At 41.7% G+C, this 18,646-nt stretch overlaps 1 protein-coding gene across 4 annotated transcripts in view; it reads right to left on the minus strand.

Annotated features, from left to right (window-relative positions):
* The window catches only part of ptprt (protein tyrosine phosphatase receptor type T), a 317,399-nt gene that overhangs the window by 56,851 nt on the left and 241,902 nt on the right, over positions 1-18,646 (minus strand). For all 4 annotated transcript variants that reach the window (XM_071493994.1, XM_071493993.1, XM_071493992.1 and 1 more), the window contains 4 exons: positions 16,385-16,465; positions 15,761-15,796; positions 2,419-2,511; positions 1,490-1,599 (listed from right to left, as the gene is read on the minus strand). In XM_071493994.1, the coding sequence (XP_071350095.1) occupies positions 1,490-1,599; positions 2,419-2,511; positions 15,761-15,796; positions 16,385-16,465 (320 nt within the window). The remainder of the gene's footprint in view (positions 1-1,489; positions 1,600-2,418; positions 2,512-15,760; positions 15,797-16,384; positions 16,466-18,646) is intronic.

The raw sequence follows: 18,646 nt of genomic DNA on the forward strand, positions 1-18,646 counted from the left end.
GTATATGTGTGTGTATATGTCTTGTTTGTAAAATGTGTATTTGTGGGTTTTGAATACTGTCCATTGAATGTCTCTGCTGGTTTGCTGCTGGTGATAGGTGGCAGCTACTACTAATAACAGTCCATTCTCTGTCTCTCACACACTCGAACACACACACACACACACACACACATGCAAGAGAATAAATCACATTTGCTCTCCCCTGAAAAATATCAGTGGGTATAAACTAAAATGACAGGAAGCAAATGAAAATATAACGTACAGCATCACAGAGGGACAATTTTTAACACGCATGCAGAGTCGATAATAGAAAATATTCATTCTTATGAGACAGAGGGAATAAACCTCTGCCTCATGTCTTTTGAATGAAAGAGAGGGGGACAAGGATTTCGAAGGCAATGCCCATGACAAAGAGCGATTATAAAAATGTCAGACTGTGCTCTAAACAAACAGTCACCCCAGGTACAGAGAGAAAGGTAGGAAAGGTAAGAAAAAAACTATCAAAGGCTTATGTATGACGAGAGACAAGGGGGTGGGGGACCGTAATGAGGGAGGCTTAAAGAGGGAGAGAGATGGGATCGGAGGAAGAGAAAAAACAAAATAATAGAAGGAGGAGGAGAAAGAAAGACAATCAGAGTGAAGCCCAATGTAGACAAAATACGGGACTAAAGGAGGGACGGGAGATTAAAGCAGAGTAAAGATGAGATGGCGAATGATAGTCAGAGGAAATGGTGAACGTGAGGAAAGAGAATTGCAAAGTGGGAGAAAACATAAAACTGAAAGAAGTATAAAACTGGTGATTATATTAGTGAAAGAAAAGAAGATAGGAAACAAGCAAACAAAGAAAGTAAAAGCCAGAAAGTTTGTTTCTCTGATCATTAATATTGACAATGAAGGTTAAAAGTTAATAATTAATAAGCATTGTCCTTCCTTTAAAAAACCAAATCCAATCCCCACAATCTCTCTCAGTCAAATACATGCATTCACATACACACACATATGTATATACAAGTTTTCATTCTTCAATATTTTCTCATACAAATGACTGAATTCTGCTGCCTCAGTGCAGATTTGCCCTGATTACACTAGTGCAATTTTTATTTTGGTGCAGCTAAAATGGATTTTTTTTTTTTTTTGCAGCACACCTCCTAAGTTCTCTTCAGGGTCATGGAGGCAGCTGAAGCATATCCCATCTTTCAAGGATACACCCTGGACATGGTTGCAGCCTTGCTTAGGGCTTTGCTGCACCCATATTTTTATGATAATAGAAAACCCCTCTCCCTCTGACTCACTGCTTACCAGCAGTTACATTTCTACATTCAGGGGTCACAGAGAGATTTTATTATACCTATTATCTGGGTGCTGTAGCTGCAGACCTTTGACCGTCTTACTAATAGCTGCTTGTAATGTTGTCTCCTTAAAGATTGATGTCTGTTTTACTGTTGTTCTCATTATGAGCCTCTTTGTGTGTGTGTGTGTGTGTAGTCACCTCATATTCCTCCTTGAAACCGTAGCCCTGTCCACATTTCATCTGAGTGATGTGTTGGAGGAGGTCGGCAACTCGAATAGCCGGCTGAAACTGGCCTGCCTGGAACTGACCTAGAGGAAGAGAAACAAGCGAGAGAGACGGAGATGAATATATAAACAGGACGGTTTGATAAAGTATGTGGGAGGAAGAGTGGGTGGGTGGATGGATGGATCTTGAAAATCATTGTACCAAATTGCATTTCATTATTCCTGTTGTGAATTCCCTGTCAAGCTAAATAACCAACTTGTGTTCAGTTGACAAACCAGCTAGAAAAAGTACCAGAGTAACTCTGACTGATGTATATCAAAGCTAACTAACTGACTAAATAGCTAATGAACTGTCTGCCATTGCTAACTAAGGGACTGACTGAATGAATTAAGTAACTACCAGACTGACAAATTTCCTGAAAACTAAAAAAGTAACAGAGCTTTTGAAGTATCTAAATGACTAGCTAGCTAATTTACAATCTGACTGACGAGCAGTCAGACTGGCTAACCAGCTGAATAACTGACTGACTTTACCTAGCTGCGTAGCTGGCTAACTAACAAAAAAATTGATTGACTGACTGAATAGCTAGTTGACTATAACTTAACTTAACACCTTATTAACTAACTGATGGACAAACTGCTGGCTCACTCATTAACTTATCAAATAACTAACTGGCTGATTGACTATCTAGGCTTACGTAGTCAGCTGGCTAACAAGTAAACTAACTAACTGGCTAACTAAATAATCAGTAAATAATAATTAACTAACCAAATAACTAACTGCCTGACTGACTAACTACAAAACTAATTAGCTAACAAAGTATCAGCCTAACAAAGTGATTGACTAACTACCTCCCTAACTCACCACTTCACTGACTGACTACCTTAGTCCTGTTCACGTACCACTCTGGTAGGAGAGCTCCACAGACTCACAGCCTCCATAGGGAAAACTCTGGAGGGTCAGAGAAGGCTGGGCGAGCGAGGGCTGGCTACTGTCTGTTAATGGAGAGAGAGAGAGAGAGAGAAAGAGAGTGAGTGAGGATTGTGTTACCATGACAACATTCCTCCCCTCTATGATAACCCCCCCACACATACACACACACACCCAGTAGATATGTGCACAGCTGATACTCAAGATTGGTCACTGGTGACAAGTGATGAGTTAAATGAATCACTTAACACGCTGAGCCCTGATTGGTCAGAATGACAGGACATTTAATTGGAAATTCTCTTCTCCAATTAGGGAACGGACAGATTGATTGGATGATTGTGTGGGCTTTATTAGTCAGGACAGATGGAGGGTTCAGGGGACGGAGGGAGCGGTGAAGAAATGTCAAGACAGAATCATTCATCCAGGCTTTTTAAAAGTTTCCAGTTTTGAAGGGTTTCAGGTGGAAGAAGATTGTAAAAGTGGGTGCAACATACTGACTGAGAGAAGGAGGAAATGAGGGGAGGAGGAGAGAGAAAAAGAGGACAAGATGTCAGAGGAGAAAGAGAAATAAATAAGCTTGTAATAGTTGGAAGAAGCCTATTTTAGTTATATATTATTCACCAGTTGTGAAATCTGAAATAGCTCATGTTTTAATTTCCTCATTGTGGTTTTTATATATAAATAAAATGTGATTTTGTTCAGCGCTGTGGGATTATGGCTTCTGGTAACCAGCCAAGCCAGAAGACTCACTGAAGTGTGAGGGAGAGCGTGTGTGTCTGAGGAGGAAAAGGGCTTGTAATATAAAACTGCATGACTCTATGTTTTCTTAATGGAGCTATTTGCATGTTAATGATGGCTGTGGATTCATTAGTGGCCTAAAGTGGCTTCTCCATAAGCCAATCTCAACACTGGCTTCCTTAAATAAGTGAAGAATGAGCCGGCCACATGGGTCACTCTGCAGCTCCTACTTGTGTGTGTGTGTGTGTGTGTTTGAATGTGTGTGTTGTGTGAGAGTGTGTGTGTGTGGTCAGGAGAAAGATCGTACAATGGCTTACAATGAGGGATGCAAAATAGCTGGCAGGTTGTTGTGTGAGATTAGGAAGTGATAAAAGAGTGAAAGACAGAAGGTGAAGGTGAGAGAGAGGAGAGGATCTGATAAAAGGTGGAGGAGGAAAGATGAGAGAGAAAAGGGGAGAGCGAGGGAGGATAAAAGGAGGAAACTGGAGGAGAGGGGAGATAAAGAGGTGATGAGACGTGGAGAGAGGTGAGAAAAAAGAAAAGAGGAAGGAAGGGTGAGAAAACAGGTGAGGTGAACAGCGGACAGTTTACAGGGATGGGACAAGAGACAGATGAGGGGGGAGAAAGGTGAAGGAAAGACAGGTGTAGACAGTTGAGCAGAGAAGGAGAGCTGAGGAGAGGTCAGGCAAACACAGTGTCTGCCCACTGAGACAGAACCGGGTTGAGCCGCACACGCCTCCTGTCTCTCCACAAGAGTTCAGCTGAGAATTCACTCCAGCGCTTCATCACATCCCATAAATCTGTATTAACTCCTGTCATCCTCTGTTCCTATGCCCTCCTTTAAACTCTGGATGCAACCATATCTCCGACTAGTAATCTGCTTTGTCAAATATGTTTTAGAGGACACATATTCTGTGTCCCAATTCTTCTGAGGCTACATTTGAAGACCGACTGCATCACACAGCGGCGCAACTTGGATGTCTGATTTCGAAGGCTCCTTCGATGGTCGTCAAACGTGTCCTTGTCCTGGGAAACAAAGGCTCCAACGGGTGGATACTCTGTGGTCCAACCTATCTCAAGATAGTTCAGCAGCTAACGGTACACCTGTTAAAACCTCAACCTTAAATCCTCAAGTTTTTGAGACAAAGTTATGTGTTGTCGTTGCAACACAACGGTAAGGGTGAGCAGAGCTGGAGATGGAAAACGAAAATCCTGCGCGGGTCATTTCAGTTCAACCCTTGCTGTCTACGACGGCCATGGAGGGCCACACCTTCATAGACTGCGTCCTCTGGAAGAAGGATGCGGCTCATTAATTGGGATGGAGCTATAATCAAGTTTGATGTACACCACTATTCACTGCTGCACGGACGATTCCGTCTGCGGGTCAAGAGATCTGCCTGCAGACAGGGAAACAGGAAGTGGGACAAGCCAGAGCAGCAACTGAACTTTCTAATTAAAACAGTTACATTAACCAAGAATTAGCTTAGCAAAGCTATGACTGCTTTAGTTGTCAGGAGTAAATGCTGTAGGAAAACGAATGACATGTTACCAGCAAACATTATTCAGCTGGTGTTGTGTAACTAATTTTACATGGATGTAATTTCAGTCGACTGGGTTACATGATGTTTAAGACTTTTAATTAATTTCCATGTCTAAGTTATATTGTTTCTGCTACTTGTCTCTGTGCCTGTTTAATGATGTTGCTTTAAAAAAAGGCCCAGTCAGGTTTACACTCCAGCTGAGCTGTTTGTTAACTCGCTCCTTCATCAAACTCACTGACATTTTCAAAGAAACTCAATGAATACCAGCAGGAGATGCGGCGCCTTTACTTGCCCTTCCTGGTCTTTTGTCTTCTCTCTTGTCTTCCTTTTTCCTCTTCTCATCCCTCTTTTTTTTTCTAACCCACTCCCTCTCTTTCTTCTCCTCTCTCCAGATGTAATCAGTGTGTCTGTACTGTATCCATATTAAGTTGTAGTCTACAGACTGTTTCACTGCCACTACAGTGTAAACATTATTATCCTTTAACAAGAATATACACAATCATGCAGAAATACTGGGGCCACAGCAGTCACACATTCAGCAATCACACAGACACACAAAGAAATGTGTGCACACACAGTATTTTCTTTGTTGCTGAGACCCTAAAAAACTCCCAGGGCTCCAGGCAGCTGCCTCCAAGATCACAGGTATGTGACTGGTGTGTGTGGAAGGTCATATATACATGGATGATGTGTACACGAGTGTGTGTGTGTGTGTGTGTGTGTGTGTGTGTGTTCCTGTACTAATACAAATGTATACATTCCAACCATTCAGTATGTGGGGTTTAGTGTAGATGTGGGTCTCTCTCTCTCTCTCTCTCTCTCTCTCTCTCGTTCTGTGTGTGTGTGTGTGTGTGTGTGTGTGTGTGTGTTAAACTCACCAAGGTCAAATATGCATTAAGCCAGGCATGAAATGGAGTCGTAGCAGCAGCTCCACAACACTGACTATGATGAAGACATCTCAATGCTAATGGGGAGATTTATTGACCCCCACAGTCACAGGGCTGTGTGTGTGTGTGTGTGTGTGTGTTTGACATAGAGACATACGGGGAGTGTTGAGTGTGCGTGGCTACTGTGTGTTTGACAGTGTAAGATCGTCATTGATTGAGAGAGACACAAGTGTGTTGGGAGTTTTTTGCGCGCATGTGTGTGTGTGTGTGTGTGTGTGTGTGTGAAGGCCATTCGTGCTGTCAGTGTGTATGTCAGTTAATGCAGTCCTTCATGCTTGGCAGTGTGCTGGCTATATAAAGTTCCCTCCTCCCACCCTGTGACTTTATTAAGACTCAGCTGTGGATGACTTCGACTTATCACAACACAGTATCGCTGTGTTAACTCTTAACTCCTTCTACACCTGCATATCTACCTTCTTATCATTTTACAACAATCCTCCATAGTTAGAGGCTCAATGCTCTGATGAAGTTATGAAGCCTCTGCATGATTAATACACTGCACCAAAATGAAACATCAACAGTGAAGAGCTGAAGGCTGCAGTCCATCTAATGACCACTAGAGCCTGGCTCCAGCTGTGAGTCAGTCCCCATAGACATTTCATGTACTGTGCTGTATGAAGAACGATAGGACAAGATGTCCTTCTACACACAATAACATGGCAATGCTGTCAACCAGAATCATGTCCAAGATATAATGTTATATGATTTTAATGGACAGCTGCCAGCCAATTAGAAGTGAGTGTCCTCTGTAACCATGGCGATATTCTTTACACCCCAACCAGCAGTCACACTAAAGGAATTACTTCATTACAGGAGCAACTGAATGTCTTTATTTACATCAATGAGAAACTCTGGTCTTATTCATTACAAGATCCACCACCACACAAACACACACACACACTCTCACACACACACACACACACAATTAGACACTGAATAGTCAAGCAATAATTAAAAACTGAAACTGAAATTACACTAAACACAACACACGGTGCAATTAATATAGATATATAAACATTATCTGCAAACCAGGTAACAGCAGTAAAAATCAGATATGTTGTATTTACTAGAAACACTCATTCATGAACTTATTAGTCACTTAAAAATAAAATAACTACAATGTACCTGCCACCTCTACAAGCTATCATTCCCTAAACTGGACTGCATTGTAAAAGCTGTAACTCTCTCTATCTCTCTCTATCTCTCTCTGTGAAGCACAAGGTCAAGTTCAACTTCATTTTACTGCGGCAGAGCCAGGCCAGTGGAATTCTCTTCGGTATGGATGAAAAATCGCCCTGATATTTGAAACACATTACAGCCTGTGGTGGAACAGTGAGCTGCTATAGTATAAAAGATGGAAAATACAAGTGCAGCTGAGCTGTCCAGAGGCAGAGTAACAGGAGGGGAAAGAAGCAAATGTAGATGGGAAATCAGATGACAAGGAAAGGAAAATTATATATAAAAATGAAACACAAAGATGCTTGAGCCCGACTGCAGGCTGCAGGTGGGGAGAAAGGCCTCGACTGACAACATCGTGAGCACAGGAGACATCCTGTCACTTTGAAAAAAATGATCTTGTACTTAAGTACATAATGCAGAACACAAAAAATAAGATAGTATGACAGTATGAGGAATAAGAAACCACAGAGACAGAACGGTTAAAGGTCCCACACTTTTCCTGTGTTTTATCTGTGTTGACATCCATAAGAAGTTATATTTGTGGTTTTAAAAACCAACCTTCTCTCTGGAGCTCTAGTAACCTACACCTGCTCTATAATCAAAATACACATCTACCTTTATACTGTATGGACCTTTAAGTCTCATCTTGCCATCCATTACAATGTCTTATAGCAGCATATTGAAAGCCAATACCATTAAGAACATTGATTTTCAAAGATTTACATAATCTTTACTCACTTCGTCTCTTTCATGCACCTTGAGCCCATGTCTGAAATATTTTGCAGTTTTAGGCATCATAAGTGCAAGTTTCATATATGAATGAGAGCAGGCTGTGTGTGTTTCTCTTCTCTAAGAGGCCTTTTTCCAAACATTATGAAAGATGAAGAGAAAGAGTGAAGCTTAAAGTGAGAGGAGAGGAGTAGGAAGAATAAAGATGAGCAAGGAACAAGGCAGAAAAAATGACATTGCAAACCAAAGAGAGAGAGAGTTCTCCAAAAGACTTCTAAGATAAACATCATGTACCTAATTACTTTGCAGTGTTCTGAATTTATTTGCAAATTTAGCTTGCACAAAGACTCCTTTAGCTTTTGAAAACTGAATTTAAATTGGAGAAGCCAGCGAGGAGGACAGACCGAATGAAAGACGAAACAAAGACACAGAGATAGAGGAGGCAGAGGGAGAGAAACAGAGCGGTGGAATAAAGGAGCGATAAGTGGAGGAAACAACAGAGCGGCAGCAGAATATATATCTGGACTGTATGTCACAGAGATCAACTGGTCTAGACAGTATCCCGGCAGCTTACCTCATTTCACCTGCTCCTGACAAGAGGAGAGAAATCACTGACTCACAAAGCGTGGCCCCTGTGTGTGCATCTGCAGAGCCTTCTGCATGCATGTGTAATGACTACAAGTGTGTGTATGCATGTAGAAAGGCACTTTCTTTGAAACTTCCAGGCGAACAGAGATATCTGAGTGTGTGTGGGTGTTTGTTTGTGCATGAGTTACTCACTGAAGTCACCAAGCAGCTGCACAACAGTCAGACAGATCTGCTCCACAGCAGAGTTTCTTTTTTTTTTTTAAAAAAAAAAAAAGAGTCTTATCTTGCAAGTTAGGACCAGAGAGAGAAAGAGACTGGTGAACAGAGGGAGTTACAGGCAGATAGAAACCTCCCCTATTTCTCTCTGCTAAGAATGGAGGATTAGCGTCATATCCTCGTCGGGTAGGCAGCCACTGTTTGCCTCCAGCTGCTCAGTCTGGGCAACTAGCTGCCTGATGCATGACGATAATTAACAGAGACGTGAGGGATTAAAATAAGAACATGCAATATTTTCATACAAATGAATGTCTGTTTTGCTACTGTGAAAAAACACAAAAGTCTTTCAAGCTACTTCTTCTTCTTTCCTGGTTTTTGGAATCACCAAGGTCTCCTACTGCACTGGAGCTTTATGATGTGTCTCACTTGTGACACTCTGGATGAAAGCACCTGATAAATGAGTCGATGTAAATGTAATGTTCCATATAAAATGTCGCACACTGCATTGTTGAATTGTTAACGCAACATAAAGCTGTCTACACTTCTTTCTGTAATGGACTCTACTTTTTTCTTTCAGTCCGTTATTACAACTTAAAGGAGCTAGTTGTAAGTTTTGCTATTGCTACATCGCCAATGTTAGCATTAACATCTTGCCGAGTAGAAAGATATCCAACCAGGCCGGGGCTAGCTGGTTAGCATGCTTACTTCAGCAAAAGAAAAGAAGTGATAGAAATAGAAGCAAAACAAAATAGCTGCTTTCCACCTCTGGAGACTGTTGGTGAGTAGAGGAAAGAAGTGTGATGCTGAACTCAGTGTTTCTTCTAGACTGGTAAGTAAACAGCTGTTAATGCTAACGTTGGCTGTGTAGAAATAGCAAAACTAACAAATAGCGCCTTTGATAAAAACTAGATTTACCGCCTTGCAGTTGTTTCCTCCACCTACCAGTCAAGTTCCAGGAAATATGGTCACAATCTCCCTTTCCCGAGTGACAGATTTGAATAATGGCCAGGTGTGTTTTTGTAGAACATTATGATGTCAAAGTGAAGTTGACCTTTGACCTTTTTGAAATAAAATGTCCTCACTTCATCATTTTATCCTGTTACAAATTAGTTACCATGTGAATTCATGAGTTAGCTGTTTGTACTGGGCTGAAAGTAACTAGGGAGTGATTTCAGACACAGTCCTGATTTGTTTGGAATAAAGAAGAAATGTGGAGCTACTCTCAGCCTAACTTTAAACTGACCCGCTGCTTCTTTAATGTTTTATTCAGGCAGGAAAATACCTGAATAAAATACTGAGGCCAGGATTTACTGTGGCATTAAAACCTGGCTAAATTATTATAAGAAACTACATTTAATGTGCATTGCTCATGTCATCCCCAAAGCCAACTTTGTTTAAGAGGGTCAGCATCAGTGCTGATACTGATCTGGATTTTAGATCGGTGTGTTTCTAGGCTTGTGAGGACCATGGTGACAGAAATGTATTTTTATCAAATATAACATTTTTAATTGTATGTGCGGACTAGCTTGTAGCTTTATATGAGAAAAACCGACCCAAAGCTAAGACAGATGGCCAAAGATTGACAGATCAGGGACAGCCTTGCCAAAGGAAGTGTGACTAAGAGGCCACTAGACGTGAATATAAGCTGTGTAAGCAGTGAGTCAAGAAGTAGCTGGAAAAGAGCATAGAGGCTCAATCTTCCCTGAGCACATAAAGGTTAAAAATTACTATCTCTCAACCCTGCTCTCACCTTCAATTACCCAGCACTGCCACATTATGGCCAAACAAAATGACTACCATTAGCCATAATCACCTTACATGCAGTCTAATACTATGCTGAACTGGACTGGGGAAAATAATTGCCCTTCAGTAATAACTGCCGCTCAGTAATGCTATGGAAAAACTACTTCCAATACGAGCAAGGCTGCGGATAGAAATTATGAGCTCTCTGCCTCTGGACGTTCCACCCCCACCGTGCAGAAGCACATTTTGTTGCTAAAGTCTTTCAAGTGCAGTGCATCTTCAAAATTTCCACCAAAAGGCACATTAAAAAAAATATGACATCACTGAGGTCTGCTGGCAGGAAGTCAATCTTTTACTGTACTAAAAACTGCAGCTCTTTCTCCATAGCCATTCTTTAACAAGCTGTTTCTCTGAGAGCCACAATTTGATTCTAATCTGCATGAACATGACAAAAAGTGTTTCCTGTATCCTGATAGTTCAGATGTCTTCTCTGAATCTGCACATGCAGAATATTAATGTATATTTTCATATTTGTATCTTTGCATAAGGATCATTGAAGCATTGTTTTTATACTTGATTAAATTAGGGACCTTGCATTTAACTTTATTAACAACAGATGTGAAGAGAACATACAGATGTTTGTATGTATCTACTGGAACTTTTCATCCACAGAAACTTTTCAAGGAATCCTCCTGGTTTAAAGGTCCCACATTTTACTATTGTCCTGTGTTATAATTTAAGTTTGAGAGTTTGAGATCTGCAACAGTAAGAACAAGAACAACAAACTGTGGTTTTGAGAACCAAAAAACATCTCTATCAGGCTTCTCTCTGGAGCTCTAGTAACAACAAGTGAGTCAACCAATCAGAAGAGAGGAGAGGCTGACTGTTTTCTGAGTGATCCAATAAAAATAAAGCAGATTTCAGGTAAACATTCAGAGAAACCAAATCCTGTAAGGTTGGATGGTTGGTCCAGGTGGGCGGGGCTTAGGGCGTGGCTGAGGGTGGGGTGACTGCTTTGTTGTGACATCACAAAGTTCCAGAAGTCCTGACGGCTGGTTTTAAGGCTCAGTTTCTGAATACAGGCTGTGTGCATTTCTCTGTGGACTGAGGCTTTGATACTTTCACAGTATTAATATAGAACCTAGACCTGCTTTATAATCACAAACACATGGACATCTACCTTTAGACTGGGTGGAGCTTTAAACCTAGAGACCTGCTGCTGTAGAGTTTGCTGAACTGACAAGCCTCACAAATGTTACTATATGTGAACAAGATTTCACGACTGACTGACACTACCACGAGGACCCTGGGTGGGAATATTTTATTGATGTTGCAGCTAAATTATCAGATTGTCTATATAGATGGAGTGTGACTGAGGAAAACAAACCCTTTACTATTCCCTAATTATTTTAATGTGGTTAAGCACTACATCCAAATAAATGAATGAATAATCCCTCTCTACTTTAGCTCTGCACGTCTCCTTTACAACATCCGTGCACATCCGTAAAAACAAAAACACTCTTGTCACCATCAAACAAAGCCGTTGCTTTTAAATCCATTACTGGTCTGTTTCATCTTCATGCTTTTTGATGCCCTTGAAATAGCAAACAGACACGTACAAAGGGGAACTTTAGCTTTAGAGTTTTGTTCTCAGGCATCTCTGTCACTGGAATGCTTTTGCATAGTTCCGTGTGTGTGTGTGTGTGGGTGTGTGTGTGTGCTTCTGATCCATGGTGAAACATGACTTCAGTGCTAACAGCAGCAGAGAGGGCCGTCCTTGGCCGGGCACAAAAGGCTGATGCTCGCTCTGTGAACAGTGTTGTGAAACCTTTTAAGATACGTCAGCATCCAGGAAATTGATTTTTCGACGGAAAACGTGTTTGCACATGAAATGCACATGATCTGCTGCGGCAGCTTCTTCCTGATCCGGTGGATCACATCAGTGTTAACACTGTGCTGGGTTTATGTGCATATGGACGTGTGTGTGTGTGTGTGTGTGTGTGTGTGTGTGTGTGTGTGTGTGTACCTCTTTGCATATTTGTAATTTAATGATGATCTCTTTATGCATATACTGTATTTGTATATTTGTGTATACTGTATTATGCATGTACTTATATATGCAAGATTTTCAAAGAGTCTCTTCTGTGTGTGTGTGTGTGTGTGTGTGTGTGTGTGTGTGTGTGTGTGTGTGTGTGTGTGCGCACATGTGTATATATCCATTTCCATAGCCAAGAAAACACCTGAGCTATGCTGAAAGCTATACAGCTGGCCCAGAAGGAGCCACACACAGAGAGCTAAACCCCCTCTGCATTGAATACTGGATTTACCCAAGCTCCTTCTCCCTGTCTTTGATCCCTCAATCTGTATGTCTCTTTCACTATCGCCGTAATAACTTGCTTCTCTCTCTCAGCTCTTCTTCTTCATCTCTTCTCTTCGAGCTGTTGAAAAACGATCTTCACCGGCTCCATTCAGGACCCTGGTACCATGATCCATGTTCAAAGCCGGGAAGGTTTTGGAACGTGTCTAAATGTTGGACTTTTGCTTTTTATGAACAAAATGTTTTGTATCCATTTTTAAAATGATGAGCTCCAGCTACCTCAGAGTCCACCCTCAGATAAATGAACAATCCAATGGTCACAATGGAAATCAAATAATTAAAGTGAGAATAAAGGTTCTGTAAATGATCGTCACTGCCACGAAATGTGTAGTGAAAGTGTTCACTAAACACACAGCAGGAAGCACAACTGAAGTTATAGAAGTTTAGAATCTCTCCAGTGGAATTCAGTTCTGTCCTTGTGCCATTTTATATTTTTGTTAGGATGAAAACATCTTGAATAAATCAGCTGCACACCTCAACTCGGATTAAAACAGCAAACAAACACATAATAATGTATTTTTCTCCCTCCATCACTCTTCTCCCATCTGTCTTTGTCACTCACTCCTCTCTCTGCCATTTTTCTGTATATTGATATGGAAAATGATGATGATGATGATGATGGTGGTGATGATGATGTAACATGCTTGATGATGAGACTGTGGATCCTCCATCCACACATTTACTGTTTCAGTCAATAGAATAATTGTGAGGCTCAGCATAATGTGCAAACTGCATAAAGCTGCTGCTATATTGGATGGATGGATGGATGGATGGATGGATGGATGGAGGGATGGATGGAGGCACAGAGAGATGAGATGATGAAAAGGGCTGGTGCTAGAGGGGAATAATAGGGATTACAGTCCTGGAGGAATGAAGAACTGCAGTTTACAGAGGTAGTAACGTGCTGCATTTACAGCTGGATGGATGGGTGAGAGGTTAGTGGGAAGGAGGGATAATTGAATCACTTAAACTAGAGAAGAAGAAATTGATGTATAAGTTAAGAGCTGGAGAGAAAGTAGGGAAGATAGTGGAGCAAAATATGGGGACGAGGATGATGGAGACATAACAAAGAATAAATCTGTAAAAGAATAAGAAAATAAATACGGATATATAAAGAGAAATATATATATATATATATATACACACATACATATATACATACATATATACATATACATATGTATATATGTATACTCGTATTTTTTACACTGTATCTGAAAGTTATAACACTGTATTTTATGTGTTTGTTGTGAGTCCCAGATTTTGTTTTGCTTCAGTTTTGTTTTACACCTCTGGTCTTTCTGTGTAACTGTGGGGAGAACAGATGGCTCAACAAAAACGCTAATGTCATTCTGTAAAGATGTATGACAGCAGAATTGTGCCACTGCACAAATCGCTCATGCGATTTTTTGCATTCTGCTCCATCATGCTTTGATGTGCATGAATGAATGGCTCAGAAATCTGTGAGGCAAGTTCTGTAGACTCAAGCAAATTAGCTTAAATATGTGAGACATTATTTCTTTTTTTTCTTCCTTTCCCTTTTGATGACTTTGTCCACTTTTCCTTGGTCACTCTGTAGTTTTTTTTTCATGGGCAGATAAGAAGGTGCCTATCACTGTCTGTCTTTATTCTGAATGTCTGCCTGTCTGTTTCCTGGGCAGCTAACACACAGGCCCAGCAGGTATAACAGTCATTCAGCTGGTTAACAACTGTGTTTTAGGAAAAGATACACTTTGCTTTCTCCTGAGAGGAGAGGAGAGGAGAGGAGAGGAGGTGAGAGGAGGTGAGAGGAGAGGAGAGGAGAGGAGAGGAGAGGAGAAGAGGTGAGAGGAGAGGAGAGGAGGTGAGAGGAGGTGAGAGGAGAGGAGAGGAGGTGAGAGGAGGTGAGAGGAGAGGAGGTGAGAGGAGAGGAGAGGAGGTGAGAGGAGAGGAGAGGAGAGGAGAGGAGAGGAGAGGAGGTGAGAGGAGAGGAGAGGAGAGGAGAGGAGGTGAGAGGAGAGGAGAGGAGAGGAGAGGAGAGGAGAGGAGGTGAGAGGAGAGGAGAGGAGAGGAGAGGAGAGGAGGTGAGAGGAGAGGAGAGGAGAGGAGAGGAGAGGAGAGGAGAGGAGAGGAGAGGAGGAGGAGGATTCATAAAGGATAAAGTCAGAGGAAAGGAGCAGATGCAATGAAGTAGAAGTGAAGCTGTGCAGAAGAAGAAAGGGGGAGAGGACAGTATAGAATATATAAGATGTAAGATGAGAGCAGAAGAAAAGAGAATATGGCAAAACAAATTACAACTAACCACCTGGGCCTAGTTTCACTGATAATATATGTAACAATTAAATGAGAGTAGATGTGGAATGAAATAGAAATAATTGGTGAAAAGAACAAATGGAGGAAGAACTGCTCCAAAGAGTAAAGGAGAGGAAGAGGAGGGAGAATGGATGATGTGAAGGTGGATGTGATGAGAAGGGAGAGAGGGGAAGAATAGAGAAGAGAAAAGAAAGGAGGAAGAGGTGAGGATGGATGGGAGGAGGTGTGGCAGGAAGATGAGGAGCGAGCAGCTGCATGATGGGTATTATCACATAAAACAGAGACACTCTCGTAAAGGAAAGACTGGCAGACAAATGTCATGCCCGTGTGTGTGTGTGTGTGTATGTGTGTGTAAATGTGCATTCGTGTGTCTATTCATGCTAAGACTTCCTCCACACACACACACACACACACACACACACACACACTCACACATGTCACACTTTGGCACAGGCCAGAGCCAATATTCTTGGCAAAGAACTGGTCAATCTGGCCAACAGAAGGGAGGGAGAGAGGGAGGAGAGACGAAGAGAGAAAGACAGAAAGAAGGAACTGGAAAATGGTTTTGACATTTCATTCTATCCATTTAAACTGTGTGTGCGTGTGTGCATGTGTGTGGGTGTGTGTGTGTGTGTGTGTGTGTGTGTGGTTGTGCATGTGTGTGTGTGTATTTGCACATGAACTACATTGCCCTCTGTGTGTGTTTCTGACATTACATGAATGTGTGTGGAAACTCTGCCTTGATTTTCACATTTTGGCTTCTCATGAACGTCAACACACACGCACGCACACACACATACACACACACACACACACACACACACACACACACACACACACACACACAGATAAGAGCTGCGTTAGACTGTAACACAATTATGACACTTGAAGACTGAGAGAAATAAACACACAAACAAAATTATACAACAGATGATCTGTTAGGATATGAAACAGTTTTACTCACCGATGGAGGTTGTGGCTGGAACTGGCTCTTTGGACACTGCACACAGAGTCAATCAGTCAGAAACAGTGGAATTTAGGAATTTAATCAACACTATTAAGTGTATTTTTTGATATGTGACATAGAGATACAAAATGAAATTAATTTGATTTGATTTTGTTAAATGTCCCATCCGGTCTAAAGGCAGATGTCCATGTGTTTGTGATTATAAAGCAGGTCTAGGTTCTATATTAATACTGTGAAAGTATCAAAGCCTCAGTCCACAGAGAAATGACCTTAAATCTGTCTCTTGTGTCAAGAAACATGAGCAGCAATTAGAAATAGAGAAAAAAAGTGGATTCAGCTGTTGTTTTTTTCTGTAAAAAAATCTGCAAAACAACTGAACAGTTACTGCCATCTGAGAGCTGGAAGAAGGAGCTGCAGTCCATTTCCTTTCAGCAGTGAGATGTTTGAAACACTATGTTGAAAATATGCAAAAATCACCTGAGCTACTTGAAACAAAAACAGCTTCTCAGTTTCTATAGATAATTTGTCCAGCTGCAATTACAGCTGCAGGCAACTCCACAGCTTCTAGAGCAATCTGCATCTGCAATGATTGTGTGTGTGAGAGAGTGCTGAAGTGTGTACCTGAGTAGTAGGAATTCAGCAGGGATTTGCTCTGCAGTGTCTTGCTTCCCTGCACAGAGAAGGAGCAGCTGGAGGGGGAGGCTGGGGGAGGAGGCAGCAAGAGGAGAATGAGGAGACACGAAGGAAAAGAAGAGAGGATGTGAAAATATAGGAAGAGACAATGCGATGAGGAGAGGGAGAGGTGAGGTGACAAGGAAGTGTGGGACAGGATAGGAAGGTAGTGGAGGAAGAGGGTGAGAGGAGAGGAAAGATGAGAAGGGAGGATGTGGGGAGGGAAAAGAAGAGGAGGAGTTGGGATAGAGGAGAGAAAGATGACAGGTCAGTGACCTCATCTAAAAACACAACAATCAATCATCACAGGACACAATTCACAATGAAAACATACACAAAGGCAGATCAATACTCCATATTCAACCGCACCAAGAACAATCCAGTAACACTAATGGCACCATCAGCGCTCCCAGTATTGAACTGTGACTCCGTCTCAATGAGCACTCAGATCTGACAAACTCTCATCAATGGTCAACTCACACGACTGAATGACAGTGAGAACAAAGTGGAGGAGAACAGAGAGAAAACAAACAGGACCAGGATGAAATCAACTGTTTTTGCTGATGAAAACAAGCAAAGAGTCTCTTTCTACAAGTTACTGAGCCTCCGCAACAGATTCACTCCTGATGAGTCAGGACGGAGCGCCATTCTTCCAAAAACATATCCCGTCATTTCATGTTTTGATGATGTTGATGATGATGATGAGTGGTTGAGTCCAAATCTCCCACAGATGCCACTTGGCCTGAGATCTGGTGCTGAAATGTATATGACGACTTTTCCAATTCCATGTAACAGAAAGTCACGAAGGTTTTTGCAGAGGATTTATCTTGGGCATGGGGGTGGGATCTCCACCTTTTCCTTCAGGTCGACATATGGAAAAGACCTGGATAAAGCTCCACCCCTGTGTAGAAACATTTGCATTGGATATTTTATTCCCTTTATTTACTCCAGTTATTCCTTTAATTTGTCACCCAACCATATGCAGGTCATTTATCTGTCGCTCCTTAAATCAGCTCGAGGCAGCAAGAGAGCAAATAACTAACTATCACAGATGACACCAGCGTTTATTTGTTGAAATGACATATATTTGTGTTCAGTGCCGATGTGAAGGGAATCAGAGCAGGAAAACTCAGTTCACCTTGTATTTTTTTTTTTTTGTTGTTGTTATTTTTTAAGCTTTAACTTTCGTGCGATTCCCAAACCCGTCACAGCGGTGGATCAGATTGCCAGTTCAAGATAGCCGCCATGGGAACAAGGTCAACAGAACAATGAATCTGCTCAGCTCTGCTCTTACTCTTCTGTATGTGAAAGCAGAGCTGAGCAGATACATCACTGCTTATAAATGTGATTCACCATCAGGACCTGCTTTCTTACACAGTGAATGATGGCTACTGCTTCTCTGCAGATACACACCCTCTCTCTCACACACACACATACACACACACACACACACACAGACTGCTAGGGGTATATAAATAATTGATATGTAAGATAGACAAAAGCACACAAACACACACACACACACACACATACACAGACACACACACACACACACACACACACACACACACGCACACAATCAGATAAAAACTAGGAAGATTGCTGTGAGACTGACTGTGACATATTATATGCTGGCTAAGCCTGTTCAATAATCCACAGCAGATATCACACATCAACCTGCTGCTGGCTGCTGTGCGTGTGTGTGTGTCTGTGTGTGTGTGTGTGTGTGTGTGTGTGTGTGTGTGTGTGTGTGTGTGTGCTCACCTAAAATATAGTTTAATTAGTACTCATGCATGTTAGTGTTTGTGTGTGTGTCAGAGTCCTGGTGGTCTCAGCTGGTGGAAACTCCTCCTCCTCCTCCCTTCATACTAACTGAACAGATGACATTATATACCCCCCCCCCCCAAATTTGTCAGGTAGTTCCAAGGGCCAATCAGATTTCTACCTGATATCACAACCAGCTGTGAACCAGCGAGCATGATGGGAGATGCATCCTTGCGAGATGCTTTAAAACGCCCACAGTCCAGTCCGAAGTGTAACTGTTTGCATTCCTGAGGGGCCTGTGGAGCCACTTACACCGTCTCCCTCTTGTAATAACAGCAGCTGAAGCTAAAGTGAAATTAGCCATTTTTCTCCTTCACGTTAAAGTGACGGGAAAATTCATGTGTTTTTGTGAGTACGACAATTGTTATCTATGAGACACAGTCATTG

The sequence above is a fragment of the Trachinotus anak genome, unplaced genomic scaffold (assembly GCF_046630095.1).
Source record: "Trachinotus anak isolate AG129_WGS33_773 ecotype Australia unplaced genomic scaffold, CSIRO_AGI_Tana_v1 ptg000013l, whole genome shotgun sequence".
Taxonomy (NCBI): domain Eukaryota; kingdom Metazoa; phylum Chordata; class Actinopteri; order Carangiformes; family Carangidae; genus Trachinotus; species Trachinotus anak.